At 40.3% G+C, this 23,669-nt stretch overlaps 1 protein-coding gene across 1 annotated transcript in view; it reads left to right on the top strand.

Moving 5' to 3' along the window:
• The window catches only part of LOC117822908 (plasma membrane calcium-transporting ATPase 1-like), a 154,145-nt gene that overhangs the window by 103,076 nt on the left and 27,400 nt on the right, over positions 1–23,669 (top strand). The window contains 8 exon segments of the mRNA XM_034697862.1: positions 6,323–6,505; positions 10,701–10,915; positions 11,097–11,339; positions 12,782–13,023; positions 13,106–13,343; positions 18,005–18,184; positions 18,483–18,570; positions 20,101–20,207. Of these exon segments, the coding sequence (XP_034553753.1) occupies positions 6,323–6,505; positions 10,701–10,915; positions 11,097–11,339; positions 12,782–13,023; positions 13,106–13,343; positions 18,005–18,184; positions 18,483–18,570; positions 20,101–20,207 (1,496 nt within the window).

Here is a 23,669-nt window from a genome sequence, read left to right as displayed (position 1 = left end):
GACTATATAGAACATTGACGACATGACAGCTCCCTTAAAGTGAAGCCAAAACATTTTAAGCTCCTCTTACTTACTGGCCCCAGTTTATGTCATGATGCTTGCCTCTTCCATGTTCAAAAATGGGACACAGGTCAAACTATAAAATCAGAAAAGTGAGGTAGGAACAGCAACAGAAGAAGAAAGCTCACGAGTCATTGAACTTCGCATAATAAAGAATTTGTTCTTGCAATGTTATCTGTAGGTTCAGGCAGGACATTATCCTCAGACTCTTTCCAAACAGAGCAGGTCTAGACTGTACTCTATGTTCTATTATTAACAAAGACCCAACATCAAGACAGGATCAGATCCAGTCCCATCTTACAGACAGGACTCAGTCTGATCTCATCTTAATCCATCATGAGCAGAGCACTTTGCAGCATTTAGCAAGTTACAGTGGCAAGGACAAACTTCCTTTAACAGGCAGAAACCTCCAGCAGGACCAGACTCATGTTAGACACACATCTGCTGAGACCGTGTTGGAGAGAGGGATAGAGGGAGATGAAGAGAGAGAGAGATGATAGTGGTGAGACAGATAGTAGTAGTTGTAGCCGCTGGAGTCTGGCACGTCCACACAGGACCAGACTCATGTTAGACACACATCTGCTGAGACCGAGTTGGGCATGTGGACGTTAACGTGCAAGGAGGACAGAAGGCTGGTGGTGCTCGGCATCGTCCACCTGAGGACTCTCTGATAGCTTTTAAATTGTGTTAAATTAAGTTATATTTTTGGGCTTTTACGCCTTTATTGACAAGGAAAGGACAGTGGATAGCGTAGGAAACTGGGCAGGGGTTTAGAGGGGGGGAAGGACATGCGGAAAAAGGCCACGGGCTGGATTCGTACCCGGGCTGCCCACTAACTGAACCATTGGGCTCAATCTGCATCCAAATTGTGCTAAATTTTGACTGTTTTCTGAGTGTTGTCTTACCTTTAGAATAGTCGATTAGTCAGAATATAAATTTCAAACAAAGTCGCTTACAAAAAGTTCTAGTTTTTACAATCAGCATTCAAAACCCTTCTAGAAAAGTAAGGATTATTCTTTTGAGCTGCTGTCACACGACTAACTGAGACCTGTTGGATTTTTAAAGTTCTATTCGTCCAGCTCTCCTATCCAACACGGCAGCACGCCTGTTAAACTCTGACAGTAACTGTGATTAGTTTTGACACGGTTGAGAGAAACCAAACAGTGCTGTGTTTTGGCTGAAGCGAGGCGGTCGGTGTGTGTGGGAGTTGCACCCTTGCAGTATTATCGGGCTGCGAGCTGTCGTCTGTTCTGTTTGTGTATCTTTACTTTCTTTTCTGTTCTTCGCCTTTGACTCCTCATTTCTCTCACTGTTGCCTTCTTGCAGGGTGTTGCTCAGGACTTCATGTCGTCTTGTAATCACTGTTTGACTCTCTCCCTCCTCTGTTATTATTTTGATGTCTTGCTGAAGTCTCCTGCAGCCTCCACAGCTCTGCAGCCTCCTCTGTTTCTCACTGTTGTGGTTCTGCATCACTGTCGTTTTTCAGTTCTTTGGGGTGATCCTTTGATTTCGTCGTCTGTTTGTTGACTTGCTTCTTTTGATTGTCAGACACCCCCCTCCCTCTGCCCGCCGTGCGCTCTCCCATGGTTCAGTGCTGCGCCTGTTTACAGTTCTGTGATTGGTCAGTGGGTCTCAGTCCTGTTCATGTGAAGCTGTGTCAGTTAGTTCTATGTTGTGGCTTGTCTTCAGAGTGGACCATGTGCATAAAGCTCAACAGCTTCCTGGTTTGACGCCCACATTCAGAACATCCAAATGTCACGTTGAGTCATGAAATAATGACTTCCCTTTTAGCAAAATATTCTGTGTGGGAGCTTTTTAAGAACCTGAAGAAACTCGGAGCGAGGCAGAGGCGATGACGGTGAAGGAGTTTTGGGACAATCATGTCAGAAAAATCACATTTCCACATGTTACAGATACATTCCCTGCATTTGCACTTACATCCACGTTTCTTTGAAGTTCCCCGAGCTCACTGTGGATGTTTTCTGCAGAATATGACTGCTGAGGTGGGAGGAAAAGTGCGTCATCTTAGCAGATTTCTTTTTTCACAGAGATTGAGCCTCATGCAGGAACAATTTAGTGTTATCAAGTAAGCTTTCCTGTTTGTTTGATTAAGTGGGCAAACATCCCTGGTTGTAAATCCCTGGTTTGAAGTGGATAGATAACACCTGTTCACAAAGAGGTGTCATCTTCTCTTACGTGCCTGCTGCAAGTTTAACAACAGAAGGAGTTTGAATTTGCTGAGCTTGAAGACCTGCTGTGGAATCAACGGACAGAGCCAACCTAAATACCACTGAGAGTCACGTTTTACATCTTTACATGTAGACATCGAGAAGAAGACTCATCTGAAAACATTCTGCAGCTCAGCAAAACACAACACCACCTCACTGTGTGAATCACCAAAGACGTTATAAAACATTAAGACTTTGGCAGAAAGCGGAAGTAACCAACGGCCAAGCTGATAGATAAACTGCTTATTTAGCATCACTTATGATTTAAAAAGTTAAGAAGTGGTTTCTATGGAATTTAATAATTTTCACAGACATGAACAGTTACCTCTGTAATTCCTGGAAGTGACAAGATTCACCAGTGTTTATTTCTCATCACTTGACTGTAAATGCAAGCGTTAAACGTCCGATACAACTCCAACACAGGTGGCGCTAATGCAGCTAGAAACCGGGTAGCGTTGTGCATTGTGGGAAACAGTACGCGAGGGAGACTGGTCCGCTGCATACTGAGACATTTTCCTGAAACAGTACGACATCCGGGTAGTTTTTGCATACTGCAGATTTTGCTCTTTTTTACATACTACGTACAACATCCTGAATTTAGGCGATATCAGTACCTACTGCTTGTATAGTAGGCGGTTTTGTAAACAGCTATAATCGCAGTAATGTCTCTTTTTTGGAGATGCTGACTCCAAATAACTTTCAGCTAATCTAGAAACCTGCAAAGACGTTACCTGAACATAACTCTTAACCTTAATGTACATGAAACAGATGAGTATTCAAAAACATCCTCCTCTAATGAAAGGAGATGTTTCTGAATGATTCTCTAAAACTCTGCTGTGAAAATAGACGTGTTAATATGGGCTCTAATGGGGATTCCTCAACTTTCGAGCTGGCCCCAAGTGGACAGTCGAGGAACTGCAGATTTTGCGCTTTAAAGTGGCTTTGTTTTAAACACCAGAGATTCCCACAGATTCACTGAAACACATGTCCAGTCACTTGTTGGCGGAAATTGAGGAGTCATTTTAATCAAAACAGCTCCTACAGGGTGGATTTTGGTATCTGTATGACATCGTTACCTAAAGATGGAGGATTATCACATAATAAAACATCATGCTTTAAGCAGAGTGTCACTAATAATCAATCAGACTTTGTTTGTATCACACTTTTTAAACAAGAAGATGGAGCACAACTTTCTTTACACTGACAGAAAATCAACACAAGCAAGATTTAAGACGAGCAAATAAAGGAGTAAAGAAAGAACTCAGTGAAACAGGAACTGATGAAATAAAGGGATATTCTCCTGCATGACGAATTACTCTCAATTGACACACACCCTGAACTTTAACTTCATACAGCTTACTGCACAAGTCAGTCAACACGAGATAAATCCACTTAAAGCATCCCGGCTTTCCAGAGAGCTTTACTTAAGACGTAAAGACACAAACGAAACACAAGACCCACCAAACATCCCCATGTTCAACATCTTAAAGTCTCACTGCACCCTGAACACGTTGAGAGAATAATACAAACACACTCCCTGAATACACCAACATTTAGAATATATATCCTGCACACTTTAATACCTTAAACGCACCACAGACTCTGAGCCGTTAAGCCTCACTGCATCCGCTTCAAACTGTAAACATGCAGAATGTGAACAACAAGCTGCTGCTGCAACTGTCTCATCTGTCCGTGCATGAATCCAGCAGCAGAGTAAAGCCTGTAAAGACTCCTCAGGTAGACTGGGTGTTGTGGAAATGGTTCTTGCATGAGGTCCAATTTGTAGAAATACATCACAGTCTCACAACTTTATACCCTGATAACTGGTCAGGTTCTGCAAAAGACCCTCACCCTGTTATATTTCTAATTTCCTGTAATTTAAAGGTGACATATCACGCTTTTTTCATCAATATATATTGGTCTAAGAGGTCCCCAAAACATGTCTTTAAAGTTTATGCTCAAAAAAACACTTTGAAATCAGATTTTGGCATGCCTGAAAAGCCCTCTTTTTCAGCCCTCCTCAGAACACTCTGTTTTCTCTCTGACCACGCCCCCTCAGAAAGTGGATGTGCCCTCGGCTCTCCAGCACGTTGATCTAATGATTACATGTTGGCTGAATATACACGGCTGCTCACAGATCGCGTTACTTCAACCCTCTGAATCTGATCCAGAATCTGATCCTGACGGAGAGGCGCCTGCAGCAGGACCTTTCTGAACGATTGGTCACAGATTCTGTGTTTCTTGTTGTTTTATGTAGACGTGTGTCTTGGTACACAGCTACAGCTACGACATGTAGCTATGTGGCTATGCTAACTAGCGCTAGCACTTATCCATGATAAATAAAAATCATCCACTAGATCTTCAAATCTGCAGACGTGGGGAGTAAAACCGACCTTTGTGTTTATTAAGACAGCCTACAACTAGAATGCCTCCCTCCTAAGCTCCTTGTTAGCACACATGTGTGCAGGGAATGAAAAACGGAGGAGAGTTGAGTTGTATTTTATACAGTCTATGGGCTGAACAAGCTCCAAGCTCTGACTCCGTTACAGACCGGATATTGTTGTGACGTAACAAAAACACGGAAGTCTGAAACGGCTCATTTCAGCCACATTTACAGAAAGGTGTAGAAATCAGAACAGGGGCAGAATGGATTTTTTTCATTCTCGGGGTGTTTGTAGGCATGCCAGGGACACATATTTCAGGTAGAGAACCATTAAAAAGTCGATTTTGCATGATATGTCACCTTTTAAGTTGAAACTTCCAGGTTAAACTTTTTAGATTATCTGCACACTCCTGAAGTTACTCATCTCATTCAGAAAGTTCCTCTTCTCCTCTTCATCCAGGAATCTAACGCGGCTTTATGTCCATGATCTGTTGGTATTGTTGGATTCAGAAGTGGTGTTGGCATTGTCTCTGATAGGGTTTTACATACAGCACAGTCAGCTGATGGATGATGTTTGAATAAACTTCTCAGAACATCTCCAGTAACCTCGCCGTGATCAGACACCAGATCAATCATCAGTCGTTGTGTTGTCTGTGAGGATGAACAGCAGAAAAACTCAGATTAGTCTTGTTCCCCCGTTCATCACCTGCTCACATTTCTTTGGTATGGAAATATGACAAACGGCAGTGGAGGCTGAGTTCAGTGTAAGCTCCGACAGATCAATCAGCCCCACGTTCAGTGTTACAGTCCAAACAGGACCGCGGCTGATGAAGTGAAATGCAAATACACAGTTTGTTTATGCAAATGAGGAGCAGAGACGCCATGTCAGGCTTCAGAGCTCCAAACTCTGAGCTCTGATGTGAAGTAAATAAACACAGTGTGTGCGTGTGCTTTTGTGTGTGTGTGTGTGTGTGTGTGTGTGTGTGTGTGTGTGTGTGTGTGTGTGTGTGTGTGTGTGTGTGTGTGTGTGTGTGTGTGTGTGTGTGTGTGAGGGTGAGGGTGAAATCCTCTCTGTTGTTTCTGCTGTTCTCTGTTCTGTCTGCTGCTCCTCGTTCTGATCTGCTGCTCCCAGCTCGCCTGTGACTCTGAAAGCTCCCTGGACCACTTCATGAATGTTTTGTGATCATAAACTGATAAAAGCTGCTTTCTGCATTCAGCTAACGGGTTGTCATGTTACTGATAAATGTCAGAGGTGTGTTTTATTTCTGATCTCTGAACTCGTCTGGTCGTTTTCAGCTCTCCCTGCAGGCTGAATCTATAACTGTTTCTCTGCTTTTCTACCCTTCATCCCCAAACCCCCCTGACCCCTGCCCTCTTCTTCTTCTTCTTTATTTGTTTTATGTGTTATTATTATTTATTGATTTCATTCATTTACCTCTGCCAACCTGTCGAACCTGCCTCCCCTCATCCTCTCATCCTCTGCCCCCTGATCCTGACAAAACCTTCCTCTCTCTCCTCTCATTCTGGAAAATATTTTCCATCCCATTCTCTTCTTCCTCTTCCTTTCCTCCCTGACCACCTCCTCACCCTTCCTTCCTCTTCCTCCTCCTCCTCCTCCTCCTCCTCCTCCTCCTCCTCCTCCACCTACCAGCCAAAACCCAGGACGGCATCGCCCTGGAGATCCAGCCCCTGAAGAGCGAGGAGGCTGCCGAGTCGGAGGAGAAGGAGGAGAAAGAGGAGGCCAAGCCCGTGAAGAAGGTCAACGTGACGAAGAAGGAGAAGTCGGTGCTGCAGGGCAAACTCACCAGACTGGCCGTGCAGATCGGGAAAGCTGGTGAGGAACACGCACACACAAACTCTCACACACACTTACTCCAGCAGCTTCACATCTGTATTTGCAGTCACGCTCTTTAGCCTAGCTTAGCACAATGACTGAAAGCATGTGGAAACTGTTAGCATAGCACATTCACACGAGGAAATAACTCACCATCCCACAACTTTGGTGTCCAATCAGATCATTTTATATCTATTAAAAAAAACAAAACATATTAAGTATGCAAAATAAAAACAAGCTGGTTTAGAAGTGTGATGGATAATATATAAGCAATCATTTAGTTATATAACAGCTTCCTGACACACTCACACCTGAGATTTTTCATCTTAGCACCTCCTCTGGGATGAATAAAATTTGTCTAAATCTGTTTTTGTTGTCTTAATGTGCATAAAATATGTGCATATAAATCAAACTAAACTAATAAAACAGATTAAATTAAAGTTATAAAACAATGGGTCTTCAAAATAAGATTTAAATAGTCATTGTATTCTTTAACTCTGGTGGGAAGCTTCCCTCAAGCTTGTGTAAAGAAAAGCCGCTAAGCTAGCAGCGCTGTGATACAGTTAAAGGAACAGCAGCATCAAAGATATTCTAAAACAAAGATGACCCACTACAAGCTAAGCAAACAGTGAGAAATTAAGTGATCGTTCTTATGATTGTTTCATGTTTTAAAGTAGACTCTGGTGCATCAAAGGGCAACATTCATATTTAGTATAAAACATGAAGCCTTTAAAAATAATAGACTGGTCAAAAATGCAGTGGTGTCCACTGCCTGACTCTGAAATGACAATTTGTCTCCCCCCATCCAAACAACGACAGAGAAATAAACGTAAAGTTTATTCAGCAAATATGAAACTCCTCAAATTATTTTTGTTTTTGATTTGAGGCTGGAAAATGATCAAACCCAAATCTAATACACCCCGTTAACCTTTTATGTATTATTAATAATAATGAACGTAATAACTATAATAATAATAATAATATGCGAGTGACGGAGGAGAAAGACCACGCCGATGATCTGGACATACTGATGTGACAGCAGTGAATAAATCAGTGCTCCCTCTACGCCTGTTCTCTCACTACCTTCCATGGAGCCTAGAGACCATATGAAATGCAAATCACAATATCCAGTAGCTTTATGAAGTTGACACGCTTGTGGTGCATCGTACCAGAGGGATGTCTAAAGGGCAGTCATTGCTTGTAGTTCTCATCTCTTTGCATATTATGATCAAACCGACCACGCTGCAGTCACTGTTAAGATAGCTACAACAAAAATGCTAAAACACTTCATTCTTGCTTTCTTTTGCATTGTGAATGCTTTAAAACTAATAATAATAATAATAATAATAATAATAATAATAATAATAATGATATATATGATAATAACAATAATAATAATAATTATAACAGTAAGTAATGACAATAATTATAATAATAATGACAGCAATGATAATAATAACAATAATATTATAATAATAATGACAGTAATAGTAATATTGATAATAATAATAATAATACTAATAATAATAACAGTAAATAATAATAACAATAAAAAAATAGCATTATTAAAGTAATAACTATAATGATAATAATAAATAATAGAATAATGATGTAAAAACAATAATCATAATAATAATATTAGTAACAGTTATTATAATATCAATAATAATGATAATAATGACAATTATTATACAAATATAAGTAATATAAATTAAACTTGATAGGTCTTTTGTGTGCTTTTCTAGAAACTGCAAGAAGTAAGTTAAGTTACTTCAGTTTTTATGACTTTAAAACACCAAGCACTGACACACAGGGCTTTACAGTCTGTGCAGATAATTTACACTCCTCTTTAAGTGTAAGTAAACATGATTAAAAGAGCAGTGCACTAAAAATGTAACACAACAACAGCAAAAGAGGAGTGTTTCACCTGCAGCCGGTCGTAAAACCAAGCAGACAAACACATCTGTGTGTCTTCTGTCAACATGCGAACATCAACGAACAAACATACTTTCAGTAACGACTTCTTCAAAGTAACTTATCATATTTTTATTATCAGTCTTTATTACTCTGATGATTCAGTTCAGTCGACCGTCCTCTAAGAAAAAAGACAAAGGTTTTAAATTAACAGCTTCTTGTTCAAGGTGACTCTTTTAGTCTGATTTGTTTTAAGATAATATTTCATATAAAAGTTCTTCTCTGCCGACTCTGTTTGGTGGACAGGTGCGAGCTCTCCTCTGCTGTCCCCTGCAGAGTAAACAGGCGTGGGGTAGTTTGAAGGTGGCTTTGAGGGTCAGACTGCACTCACTATTATTGGATAGATGTTTTATTGGGAACACGATTCATCCCGGAACTGAAGGTGTTTTCTGTCATTTCAATTGACCTTAATACACCGACGGGCTTTGAGGACAGACCTGCTCCTGTCCTAAAGCCACGCTCGTAACTGGAAGAGAATTTGGGCCAAAACACTTTGAGGGGAGAGATGAAGCAGGAAACACGAGCAGAGGATTTTAATGTTTCACATGCTCACACCTGGTTCTGTGTTACACCGAGGATGCTCTCTGACTCTCTCTGGAGTGTCTTTGGGATCTTATTAGAAAGGACAGCTGAAGAGAGACGGGAAACATTGGGAGTAGAGGATGAGGGATGACATGCCGGAAAAGTACTATAGCCTCCGTACATGGGGTACAAGCTTTAACTGCAAGACCAACTGGCTTCCTGGTTATTGTTAAACCTTGCTGCTTAAAGGTTTAACATTAGTATATAGCATCAGGGTCCAGGTCTGGATTTTATCATAGGAAGTGTTCTAGTTTCCATTTGTAGTCCAAATAGATTGGTCAAATAGTTTTGACCAATCAGGTATCAGCAGGCTTTAGGAGGGTTTAGGTACGGAGAGCAAAAGCAGGCAGAAAACAATCCACCAACATTTGAAACGTTGTTTTCGTCTCCTCTTGAGGTCAGATCTGAAAAAAATCAGTATCAGTGTCATTCTGGATGCATTCTGGTTTCCATTTGTAGTCTGAGTAGTTTTGACCAATCAGGTATCAGCAGGCTTTAGTGTCTATATGGAGAGCAAAAGCAGGCAGAACACAATCCATCACAATGACATTCAAACTCCCGTCGGTAGCGATTTGCTGATGTTTTATTTATAAGATAATATAAGACAATCCCTTTTTTCAAATTGAGTGTTACAGAAGCAAAGTGGATAGTGCAGAAATTATGAGACAAAAAAAAAGTAGGTAAAAATTATTACAATTTAGAAATTAAATAAGTGTATCTTTAGAAAAATATGTACATAACTAATAAGTACATTTAAAGTATATTTACAAAACAAATGATACAAGAAAGAAATGTGAACATGCATCTATATAAATAGGATATTATCTATATATACAGTTAAAAGACAAATCTGCTTGAAGCAAATCAGTGTTTAGATTTCCTGACTTCCCTGAATGCATCAGAGATGAGCAATCCGACCTTGGTTCAAAACATTTGAAAAGTTGTTTTTGTCTCCACTTGAAGACAGACTTTACAAAGCTTTACTTTTTACTTTTTACTGCATCATGGTGATTTTATTTCAACAAACTGAAGACACGTTAAATTAAAATACATCACAAGAAAAAAGTTGAAGTGAACCAGAGAAAAGCCTCTGTGTGACAGTCTTTTAACAGTGAAGCTGAGACTCTCCAGAAACAGATAAAAAGGCTCTTTTTTCTGGGGGTGAATTTTGTTCCCGTTTGATCTGAGTAGCTAACTGGACTGTAAACAAAGCAGCTTATGGATAAGAACATTTGGCTGGAAATAATTTTGTCGCTAACTGCTAGCTTAAAAATTCATCCAAGCAACTCAAAGCGCTTTACAGAGCTTTAAAACAACACAGTAGCTTCTAATACATCCAAAGAAACATGGTATTAAGCAAAATTAAGCATTGAAATATGAAACATTTTGAATTAAAACATCATGAAAGAAAGAAAGAAATGAGACATCAGTGAAAAAAGAACCAAATATATTTTAAATATTTGAATAAATTTGGTGATTACTGAAGTATAATTTACTGTTTTTAATTTGTTTTAAGGAGATGTCAGATTGTTCCACATTTTAAAGACCTCATCATGACTCTCATCTTTAAATCTGTGATCAAACTATGAATCTCTGAGCAGGACTCATGTTCGTGTCTAAACTCTGTTTGTTCTTCCAGGTCTGATCATGTCGGCGGTGACCGTCATCATCCTCATCCTCTACTTCGTGATCGACACCTTCGCGGTCCAGGGTCGCTCCTGGGTGGCCGAATGCACCCCCATCTACATCCAGTATTTTGTCAAGTTCTTCATTATCGGTGTCACGGTGCTCGTGGTCGCCGTTCCTGAGGGGCTGCCGCTCGCCGTCACCATCTCTCTGGCCTACTCTGTCAAGGTGAGCCGGGCAGGAAGAAAAGAGGATAATGGGAAATGAAGATTATAGAAGTTTAACTCTGAACACCAACAATGTCATGATCTGTGAAGATTTGTCGACCCCGCTCTGAAATATTTCATCCCCTTTAAAGAGAGATTACGTTTAACGGTTTAACCTTTGACATTTGTGTCCCATATTTTAGAAAATGATGAAGGACAACAACCTGGTGCGTCACCTGGACGCCTGCGAGACCATGGGGAATGCCACCGCCATCTGCTCCGACAAAACAGGCACGCTGACCATGAACCGGATGACAGTGGTGCAGGCGTACGTCGGTGACACGCACTACAAAAGTGTCCCTGATCCTGACGCCATCAAACCAGAGACTCTGGAGATAATGATCAACAGCATCTCCATCAACTCAGCGTACACCACCAAGATCCTGGTGAGACCTAAAAACTGCCCCCATGAGTCCTAATGATTCAAAACCTTCACTTCTGTCCCAGCAGCAAAGATAAGACGACCTGAGAGCTTGATTTTGAAACTGGCTCCTGGTTACCTTCTGTTCTCCTCTTCTTATTTGAAATTATCTGACAATCAATAAAGCTCCTGTAGTCCTAGTATCTCACCCCAAACCCTGACAACAGTCTCTGAAAAGCAGTACAGATGTTGTATATGAAAAAGCTTCAAAAGTAGAAGCATCTTATTGAAGTAGGGCTGGGCGATATTGCCAAAAATACAAAATATAATTTGTTTTTTTGACACAAAACCAAGCGGCAACTTCCAGTCTTAAAATATGAAGCCGATGCGGAAGTGCTAAAAACTGCAGTTAATCAAGCGTCCACTTGAGGCTGGCTGCAGAAACACAGGAAACCACATACACACCCATTCAAAGAAGACGAACGTCTTTCAGAAGTGGGACTTGGTCATAAAGTACTTCAGGACCTTTCTGAATCAGAGGTTCCCTGCCTCACTGAACGCTGCTTTCTTCAATTTTGTAGAAGTTAAACCAGAAAAGCCGAACGCATAATGACACAACAAAGCTTCCACACCATACGCTTACCTCATCAAAATAATACACCATGTTAGCTGCTGAACAAGCAGAAACCTCCAGTGTTTAAATATGTAGCCTACACGGAATTGTTATAAACTGCATTTCATCAAGCGTCCACTTGAGGCGGGCTGCAGAAACAACGGAAACCACATACACACCCATTCAAAGAAGATGATCTTTACAGAAGAAATAAACATGTTTACAGCCTGGTTTAAAAAAACAGTTTAGGTTTGAATTGCTAATTTCGCTTTTGGCACACTGTATTTTTTATAAGTTGTTATTTTTGGAGATATTAAACTTATGAGTTTTGCCCATATAAGGGTATGGCTGACTTGATTGACAGGCGGGCACGCTGTAGCTATTAGCGAAAAGGCTAAAGGCCTGCCTCTTTACCTCACACTAGCTCCACAGAAGTTAGCTTGAGTTCAGCATTTCCAATATGGCACCCCCAGATGATTGGCTTCAGAAACAGATGGGTGACGTCACAGATACCATGTACATTTTTTATACAGTCACCTCCAGCTCTCTAGAGACTTCTTCACATGTACAGGTGAGCAGATGAGGCAGAGCAACTTCAGAAAAATACTCACAGCTGGGTAGCAAGTACCTCTCAGCTACATGCCAAACTTTGCAGTGGACCGTGGTGTGTTCAAGGTCTGACGCCAAAAACGGAACCAGTTTCAAACGACGGACGAGAAATCAGAACTGAAAAAAAACATGAAGTAAAGCAAATGAAGGTCATTTATGAACACGCACTAAAAACAAAGAGGTGGAGAAACAAGCACAGATATCATACAGAACTCTCTGACTCTGAACCTTTTGTCCTCTCTCAGCCTCCAGAGAAAGAGGGTGGTCTTCCTCGCCACGTGGGCAACAAGACTGAGTGCGCCCTGCTGGGTCTGGTTCTGGAACTGAAGAGGGACTACCAGCCCATCAGAGATGAGGTCCCCGAAGAGAAACTATACAAGGTCTACACCTTCAACTCCTCCCGCAAATCCATGAGCACGGTGCTGAAGAATGCTGACGGAGGTTACAGAATGTACAGCAAGGGAGCGTCAGAGATCGTCCTTAGGAAGTAAGAAAGGCGCTCAGACGACCTGATGACCACGGAGGACATTGCTCACCTTTACCAACAATCTCCCTCCTCTGTTTTTCAGGTGTTCTCGTATCCTGGATGCCCAGGGTCAGACTCGCATCTTCAAGCCCAAAGACCGCGACGAGATGGTGCGTAAGGTGATCGAGCCGATGGCGTGCGACGGGCTTAGGACGATCTGCGTGGCGTACAGGGACTTCCCTGCCGAGGGCGGAGAGCCGAACTGGGACGCAGAGAACGACATCCTGAACGACCTAACCTGCATCGTTGTTGTCGGCATTGAGGACCCCGTCCGACCTGAGGTATGGAGAAACTTTGACAAGATGAAAATAGAATATTGTGAAAACGTTTTGGGTTTTTTGTCATAACTCGAAATTAATAATTTTGCTCAAATAGAATTTTAAATAATTGTTTTAAGACGTTTTTGTCAAATTGAAATAGAAGATTTTTTTTAATTTAAGTTTAAAATATGCAAATCTAAATATAAAATATAAGAAGTCTAAGGAGTCTCTGTTTTTTCTTCAATTTTTTTAAATAATCGAAAAAAAATGTTGAACATTTTTACAAAAATCTTTTTTTTTGTGCACGATAGAGGGAGTGTCTTAATAGCTAATTTTTATTGAACTCGTCATTTAGTAGGAATATTTTCATGAGACCCTGTAACAAGTGAGTCCAGAGCAGCATAAGCTCTCTGGCCTTAAAGATACCACCCTGGGACAAATAAAGTTTTTGGGATTTAATTAAATTGAATAAAACATTTCACAGACAGAACAAAAACATAAATCTGTGAGAGAATCAGAGGACCTGTGTGGAAATGTAACGATAAATAGTCGAAAGAGCTTGTAAGAAAATAAATATGGAAAAAAATTTTGATAAATAAAGAGCCAAAATAGCAAAAAACATTATCTTTGAAAAAAAATTAAAATATATGAATACATAGTGATGCAATTGACATAACTGTATCAATTATTTTTTTTCCCCCTCTATTTTGCAATAAATCCAGTCAGCAGTAAAGCCACCTCATAGCGTTTGTAAACTGTCAGGTCCAGGTGTTCAAATGTGATCCAATTAAATTAGAGCTACTGGATTGGACCAAATCGTCAAAACAGGTTTCACAAGAATAAAAGGATTACAAAATCTGTTCAGATCTGGATCTGTGTCTGGATTAAAACTCCAGTTTACATTGGTAAAAAGTTTTGACCAGTTTTGAAATAACTACACAGGTATGTCCAGAGGATTTGCTGGAGGTGGAATGGGCCTCCTACCACATAGTCCTAAACTGCGATTGGTTGTTTGCTTGTGTTAAAATCCGCTACAGGCTGCTGGAAGTTTTCTTTGCTTTGACATAATCCTCATTTTCTTTAGTTGGTATGTTACTGTTGAAAAATAATCTGCAAACTCTGTTTCATAAGACAGGTGTGCAGGAGAAACAGAGTCCTGCATGAGATCATTTATGGGCAACATTTTATTTTTCAGTGCAGTGTGTATTTCCTTTAGTGCATTAAGTTTTGACTTTAGAGAAACTTCTTCTTCTAAGAGTTAAGATTAGAAGGTTTAACTCTGGATGGCCTGGTGAACCAAAAACATGCACAGGAATAAAACATCTGTATGATGATATCTGTGTTAGTGTTTGAAGTCGATGCAAGTATTAGAGACAGAGAAGGTACATTTCCATCTGTACCCATATTTCATGCCACCCCTGCATCAATCAGAGCCCCGGTCAAAACAGTCTAGACGCTCCTGCATGACTTTAATCTTGAAATCTGGATTACTCTGATCCCAGCAGAGCGTCTGGATGGAACTCAAGAAAATATTAAAAGCAGCTCTTTTTTATAAGATAGTTAATGGTTCAGACACTGAATAACTAAGGTGACATGATGACCAAATAACTTTCACACAAAACACTTCATTTAAGAGTACCTGTGGGGATCCAGCTTGTGGTTTTGGCGCCCCCTGTGGGTGTGCAACATAGATAGCATGTAGTCCCATTTAGAGCAGAGGTGTTCTGGATTTGGTCATCTTTAGGAGTCTGGATCTGAATAAGGTTGAGTTCAGCTTCACTTCAGAAACAGGAGACAGAAAGCTGGATCCTGATCCTGGATTTATCAGTCAAGTTTTAGGAAGAAACACAGAACTACAACGGCGGCTTGAAGGTCGTCAGGCCTTTTTTTAAACAAAAATAAAAGTTGATTTCTAAATCTGTGCCACTCTGACCCAGGTTAAAACATTTCAACAACTGGGCCTTGCTCTTTTAACCCCCCAATAAAAGTTTGGTCTGAAACATTGTACTCCAGGTTAGCAGCAGACGACATGGAGCTGAAACGAGACCTGATCTGACGGCTGCTCATAGAAATAAAAACGCCTTTCTGTTAAAAGGATGTGAGGATGACGACTCGATAGTCTATGACAGACATGAGCAGTGTTTGTTGTGTTCAGGTGTGCAGAGTTGGGATGCTGCGATGTGTTAAATGAAGTCTGTAATAAAAAGCCTTGGTGCGTCCTGCTGCTTTAATGTCAGAGCACAATGAGCGCAGAGATGACGGAAACTACGGCAGAGCTGCAGGAGACGCTCTGAGATCATTTCTAAACAAACAGGGATGAAGTTTAGCCTCAGGGATTAAATTACTCTCACGCTTTAATCCTTTTTGTGTCATATGAAAAGAGAGAGAGAGGAGAAGGAAGGAGGTTAAAGACAATGTAACGTGGGGACGATTCAGTGGTAAGCGTTTCTGTAATGAGTGAGGATGATGGTAGTTGTTGTGAAATGGAGCGTTACGCCTCTTACACTCACACCTGGAGCTGCGCTTAACTCACATTAAGCTACACTTTCTTAAACTGAGCGCACTCTGCTGAGATTACTCGCATTAAACTGAACATTTCCACTCATGGGCCCTCATTTATCAAATGTGCGTACGACCGAAAACTAGGTGTACGATAATTTCCACGCAAAGGTCGGCATTTATCAATCTGAACGTGGGCGGGGGATAAGCTGAAATCCCACGTCAGGTTTCAGCTCGTGTACGAAAGTTTTAATATCAGTGTGGAGCATGGAGCAGCGACGTAAATCCTTACAGTGTACAGTGACAGACCAGGCTGGCCTCCTCTAGTGATCTTATGGTCTGGACATTTCCCCCCCTGAATATAAATAATTTATTTTATTAAGGCTTCTAAAAGTTTCATATCAGGGATGAATAAATTTGTGTTTTTTTCAAAGGATTTATAAATTAACCCTCCTGTTGTATTCGTTTCCCTGGAACCACAATAATGTTCCTGGATCATTTTGACCTGGGGCATATTCAATTATCCAAAAGTGTCAGAACCCCAAAAAATCCCAAAACACATTTTTTAAAATCAAATTTTTAACTCCATTATTAACCATTTAAATCAAGATTTAGTCCATTGGTGTTCTTTAATTCTCAGATCATGTTTCAATGAGGATAACTCACTCATTTTTCATTAAATTAATTTTGAAGCTTTTTTTAATTTACATTGGAAAGCCCTAAATATAAATAAAATAGTTTTACATAACATATATTTTTGTTTATTTTATTTAACATTTTGATTTTTTTTTTATGAAGTGATGTTAACAAATTAACACGACACCTCTTCTGTCACATGCTGCCCAGATTTGAATGCTGCATTTAGCTTGTTTGGAAGGCATTTATTGCCTAAAATAGACTTTTAAAAGGGTCAATTTGACCCGCAACATAACAGGAGGGTTAATGTTAAACTTCAACTGGAGTTCGGATGTCCAAACCCTTGCTGCTGACTGCTGCAATGATTTTCATCCAGACGTGGTTTTTCTGACTCCTGTAATGCCTTTTTTCAGGCTGCCAAACAACACAGTTTTACGTTTCGACCTCTGTTGCGACCCTCCATGATTGTTTTCAGACGCCACATTTATCAACACTTGATCAGGCGTATGCCGTGATTGACCTTGATATGCACGTTTCATAAATGACACGTGAACCTTGTCATGCGCCGAGTTCTGCGCCCAAATCTGCGCTCGTTCCTACACCAGATTGATAAATGAGGGCCATGGTGAGTAGAACAAGGTGAACAGGAGTGCAAGAATCAACGCAGCACCTGTTTTCTGTCCATTTAACGCTACCGTGTCCCACACCTTGAAACGATAAATCTTAAGTTCATGCATCATTTTCATTATCATAGATTACTCTCTATTTACGAGCCTACAGTTTTTGTAGAAGAGAAGAAGAGAATTGACCAATCAGAATCAAGTATGTAACACATCTGTGTATTAACATCCTGAATAGTTTGGTTCCTCTTCTTCTTCTTCTGAAGATATTTCTCAGAGTTTTATTATTTATGTCTAAATTTATGAAACTCCGTCCCTCCTTCACTCCAGTCGAGACTCCTCTCTACAGGACTCAAAGCTCTGCCGTGAGAATGTATTTGTAAGCAAACACAGATATCCTGTTGCTCTCGGTCAAATGCCAGCTGAGCCTCCTGTTGAGCCGGGCGAGCGGCCAGCAAGCTCTCTGATTGTCTGCTGACCATTACGTCCACACAGACCTCTCACTGAGCTCTGCAGCGCCAGCAACAAGGAGAGTGTCTGGTGGAAGTGTAGGGGCACATGTTGGTGTCTGGAGATGTGAGTCCAGCTCTGGTTTATCACGTCCTTCCTCAGGGAGATACTCCAAACACTGGACAGTGTTTTACAGGGTGTGATTCAGGTAGAATGTAACCATGCACAGTGTGAAAAGTACTTCTTCTTTTGCAGAAATTCATATATTTCAATTGTCAATAGCAAATATTCATATGCAACAATGATGAAATTGTGGTTTATTGTGCAGCAGCCGCAGCGTCAAGCTTCCCTCAGGCTCCAGTCTTTGAAATACTTTTAAAGTGACAGAGAGATCAAAGAAAGAAGCTCTCAGACGTCTCTGTTAGATTTTAAGTTCAGGAAACTTAATTTTTTTCCCCCCCTCTGTCACGTTTCCAGGTACCCGAGGCTATTTCAAAGTGTCAGCGCGCCGGCATCACAGTGCGCATGGTCACCGGAGACAACATCAACACCGCCCGCGCCATCGCAACCAAGTGTGGCATCCTGCTGCCCGGAGAGGACTTCCTGTGCATGGAGGGAAAAGAGTTCAACCAACAGATCAGAAACGACCAAGGAGAGGTGAGACCAGCACTCAGGTGTTTATTTCTGCAGCAGGAGAGTGTGTGAGTGTGAGTTTAAAGAGGCTTCATATTTTATCTTCAAATCCACGTCAAAAACATGTCGGCCTAAACTGTGAACCTGCACATCCAGCTGATTCAAAGTCCAGCATGCCGTTTCTGCAGCTCTTTAGGAGACAGTTTGATCCATGTGTGGTATTCATACTGCGTTCATTTAAACATTCTATTATTATTACAAACTAATGAAATATCTAAATCAGACTGAGAGGTAATGTTCTAACTCTTTTCAACCGTTCCAGGTGGAACAGGAGCGTCTGGACAAAGTTTGGCCCAAGCTTCGCGTTCTGGCTCGTTCTTCACCAACAGACAAACACACTCTGGTCAAAGGTGGGTTCACTCTGACGGAGATCCTGTAACATTTTAAATCATACAGGTTTCACTGCTGCTAACAGTCTTGCTTATTAAATATTGAAGTACAGCTTTTCCATCTTGTTCCCTTTATTTATGGATCATGTTGACTGTGACGATGCCAAGGACTCAAACACTCTCTGAGTCTCTTGATCGTGATCTTGTTTTGTGATTCAGGTCACGGTGTGTTTCCTATTCTTTCACTCTTTTCCATTCCATTCTATTCTTTCAATTTGTTTCATTCCATTCCATTCTATTATATTATTTCATTCCATTCCATTCTATTATATTATTACATTCCATTCTATTATTTCATTTTGTTTGTTTCTATTCCATTCTGTTCTTCCATTCCATTCCATTCCATTCTATTCTATTCTATTCTATTCTTTCATTCCATTCCATCCCTTTCCACTCCATTCCATTCTATTCTTTCATTCCATTCCATTCCATTCTGTTCTTTTCTTCCATTCCATTCCATTCCATTCCATTCTATTCTATTCTATTCTTTCATTCCATTCCATTCCATTCTATTCTATTCTGTTCTTTCATTCCATTCCATTCCATTCCATTCCAATCCATTCCAATCCATTCTATTATTTCCTTCCATTCCATTCTATCCTATTCTTTCATCCCATCCCATTCCATTCCATTCTTTCCTTCCATTCTATTCCATTCTATTCTTTCATTCCATTCCATTCCATTCTATTCTTTCATTCCATCTCATCCCATTCTATTCTTCCAATCCATTCCTCTCTATTCTGTTCTGTTCTATTCTATTTAAACATGACCAGTTGAATTTTGAGCCACATGTAATGTATGGTGGGTTCTAGTTTAGTTTCAGTGATTTGTTTTAATAGTATGAGGCATGAAGAGACACTGAAACATGTGTTGGGGTATGAGTTAAAAAAGTAATTGGCCACACCCACTAGATGTAAAAAAAAAAAAAAAAAAAAGGGAACACTAAGCTACCAAAACAACCTAAACATTAACATTAGAATCAGTAGATCAGCATCCTCTTACATCCATGCCTTGAGAAAGCTTTAAAGAGTTTTACAGTGTAAACAGGGAGCGTTTGATTTATTTTAACTGATCACCTATTGTTTAAATGTACTGATGTTCAAGTCTTTAAAACTTCTGGACTTCAGTTTTGTGTGCCAGACAGTTTTGTTGACACATAATATAAATAAGGAACATCCACACCACCTGTAGAAATACATCCATTCAGCTCACATCCACCCACATGTCCCACATAAATACACACACACTCGAACAGCTACCCCGGGTGTTTCTTTGGCAACAGTGGAAGTTTATTTTGGTTCATTAAACTTTAATTCAGTCATGTTGAGCCTCAATATTACTTCTGAGTATGAATTTACTTTGAGCACTTGTCTGCAATAGTGGCATGTCCATAAAAGGTTAAATAAAGTTGATTTCAAGAGTGAAGAGCACCCAGGGAATTAAGAGAAGAGTCCTACAGATTTAACGTTATCTTTCTGCTCTGTTGATCAGGAATCATCGACAGCACAGTGGGAGAAACCCGACAGGTGGTAGCGGTGACAGGAGACGGAACTAACGACGGCCCCGCCCTGAAGAAGGCTGATGTTGGCTTTGCTATGGTGAGGATCCCCTCTTTGTTTAATCCTTTGTTTCTGTTCCCTTCTTCTGTTCTCAAGTCATTCTGTATTATTACTAAAAGAATAAAACCCTTTGAGCTGATTACTGCTCAATGCAGCCATGAAATAAGTATCACCTCCACACGTCATGCCAATGCCAAGGATTCATTAAGCTAGCTGTGAAACTAAATAATAGTTAAATAACTGTAGAGGCTCATGAGCTCTGTTTGAATGATTGGTTTTCCATGAATTCCTGCACAGTGAGAGAATCAAAAAGCAGATTCAGAACACTTAGTGCAGTAGTGAAATCTACAACAGTTACACAATCAATGAAAACAAGACCTTATGTCAGTTTGATCTGAAAAGTCAGCAGCTGAAAACCTGCAAAGCAAACCTCCCCTCGTGTTTATCATGTCCTGCAGGACTGTTTCACTCAGCTGGTTCGTGAAGTCTCTTCCTCGGTGTGATGTCTGATGTGTGACCTCCTCGCTCCCCACGAGGAGGTCAGCGTGTGATCATAATAATATCAGACTGATCATAACTCTCGGTTTAAAAACAAAAACAGAGCGAGGCTCGTGTGCTGCCGGCAGCCAACACTCTGACCCTCAGTTTATATCACCCAAAGCATGATGGGAACTTTAGTGTCAAAATGTCAAGGCAGATTAATTAAAGAGGAACAAGTGGAATGACAGAATCCTTTAAAGTAAGCATTGTTGTTTTCACTTTTGTTTCCTGTGACAAAACTAAAACTGAGAAGGATTCATCAATACTGTCCAACCGTCCACACGCAGATATTCACTGCATGTTGTTTCACAACATATAGAATGTTTATTGAACGTTTTTATTAGACACAACCAACAAAACACAAAACAACGATGTAGCCATTAGACTCAGAGGCAGATCTCAAGAACAAATATATATATCAAAAAGCGTTTTGAAAACACCTGTCCATAGATTGAAAGTGAAAATAAATAAAGATGATAAAAAAAGTGAAATTTGTAAATGCATACATAAAAAAAAAATAATAATAATAACAAGATATCTAAAAATAAATTAAATTACATTTAAAAATTAAAATTAATTGTATACATCATAATTAGAATTAAAGACGCAAGCAGCGATGAACGGGCCCTTGCACACCTGCAGCCTCCGCCTACGCGAGCCGCCGCCACATGCAAACCGCCGCCTGATATTTGCCACCACATGATGTGAAAGCTAGATCTGAGAGCATATACTGGCTTAGGTGGCGCAAAAGTTCCAAGTTTTTGGCAGATTGCCAAGAAAACCTCCAAACTTGACAGTGTGCCACGCCCACAATTTTAGTCTGAACAAAATGCCTTTAATGGTTTTATACTCATCAATATGTCTGCTATAGAATGTGCCTTGTTTGGACTGAATTGGAGAAGAACCCTAGGAGGAGCTCTCAAAAGTCTGCACCCTTATTCGGGCTTCATTCTTCACATTCAGAGCTGTATGTGCGTTTGATGCGCCGCCTCAAAGTCTGCCACGCCCACAATTTTAGTCTGAACGGAATTCTTCAAACAGTTTTTAATCGTCAATGTGTCTACTATATCTTACCCTTGGTTTGGAATGAATCGGAGAAGTGGCTTCGGAGAAGATAACGAAAGTATGCACCCTTATTTTGGCCCCCTTTTTAATGTTCAAAGCTAGGTGGCGCTCTTCCTGTTGAGTTTGGGATATGGGTGTGAGAGGCTTTTTTGTGCGTCCTGATGCCATGAATATGCCTAAAGTTTTTCAAGCATGTAGCTCAAAATAACCCCAATACAAAGGCGTTTTGCAATTTTTTTTTTGCGAGACCCATAAATTAGTAAATTTTTCACCAGGCCCAATGAGTGTGCAAAAATATCCGCGCTTTCATTTACGTTCAGGGGTCCAAAAATGCGTTTTAAGTGGCGGAAGAAAGGGGAAAAATAATCCTTAGGGTTACAATAGGGCCTTCGCCACCAGCGGTGCTCGGGCCCTAATAATAATAATAGAAAAACATACAGTAAACTGTAAAGAAATATAAATAAATAAAATAAAGTAATCATAATGTATATTACAAATCTGGCCATCAGAAAGTCAACCAAAGAGAAATGAAGTAACAGGCGACCACCTCATCCTGATATATATATATAATGTTTAAATTCCAATTTATATCAACTCTTAGGGTCCAATACAGTCTGAAAACGTGAAATGGCATGATCAGCCAAGAGAAGAAATGATTGTGAGTGAAAGGTTTGAACTTCCTGGTGCAGTTGTAAACCATTAACAGAGCGTAGTTCACCTGATCGGGCTGCAGTTATTAGATTTATCTATCATCTATGTGATGAATTATTGATCATTATGTCAGGTTAATGTCAGAAAGTAACTACAAGAGTTGATCTCTGTTTCTCGCCAAAATCTAAAGACGCTGATTTCAAACAGGGCAACAGTTTAGCTTAGTTGAAGCCACAGTCCTAATCACACAGCCCCAAAAATAATCTTTAAATGAAGACATCAATCAGAGAATGCCAGAAAATCTGCAATAGTTTAGAGGCTGAAACTTGAGTTCCTACCTAAAATTATTTTATTGTTGGAATTTTAGAATCATGAGTAGCGCCCATTTGTCTGTTTCTGGGTGAGTCTCAGTTTCACTGTTAACAGTAAATTACACAGAGACCTCACTCTGGCTTAATACAGCAGAATTAACCAAAACAAGAAACCAAGTTTCTTGCAGCTGACTGGTCTCAGGCAAAAGTAAAGGTACAAACTTTGTCAGGTCTGTCCTCAAGAGGAAAATAAAACTACTTTTAAAACGTTTGTTTGATGAACAGAGGTCAGGTCGATCATTTCCTGATGCTTCAAGGACATCAGGGAATCTAAACGCTAAATGGGCTTTCATGACACAGCAGCAAGATGTACCAGATTGTTAGCTTCTTTTGCGTGCAGATAAATAAATCACCACCAGATAAACATTAATTAGAGCCAGGATGTCGTTATGGCGAATAACGTCCTGTCTGCTTTTGCTGTTCGTACTCCAAAGCCTGCTGATAATGAACGATTGGTCAATACTTCTCAAATTGAAATCCAGATTCCACATTTTTATGTGGAGCCTGTAAACAGAGATTGAAACAGGGATGACTTTGGTTTGACTGATTGATTAGATGACTGATTAGACGACTGATCAATGCACCTTCTGATCTAAAGCAGCTCTGCACGTTTAAACCAACAAAGATTCAGTTTCTGCTCAGTGTTTGTGCTGAAGGTATTCTCAGTGTGCTCTTTCTCCCAGCTCCTTGCATCATAACTCAAACTTTCCGAACAACCAGCTGATACTGTAGCTTATAATAATCAATAAAAGCCTCAGTTTGCTGCCTGAGGACGACCTCGGTCCATCAGCTCCTCCTCTGCATGTTGTTGTGACCTTTATTCACTGAGTAAAGTCATGTGAACCCTGAGCGCTCCTGCAGGCAGCGGAGCAGC

Source organism: Notolabrus celidotus, chromosome 1 (genome assembly GCF_009762535.1).
Source record: "Notolabrus celidotus isolate fNotCel1 chromosome 1, fNotCel1.pri, whole genome shotgun sequence".
In the NCBI taxonomy this organism is placed as follows: domain Eukaryota; kingdom Metazoa; phylum Chordata; class Actinopteri; order Labriformes; family Labridae; genus Notolabrus; species Notolabrus celidotus.
Note: the sequence above shows the minus strand (reverse complement) of the source record. Positions and strands in the feature narration are given on the sequence as shown.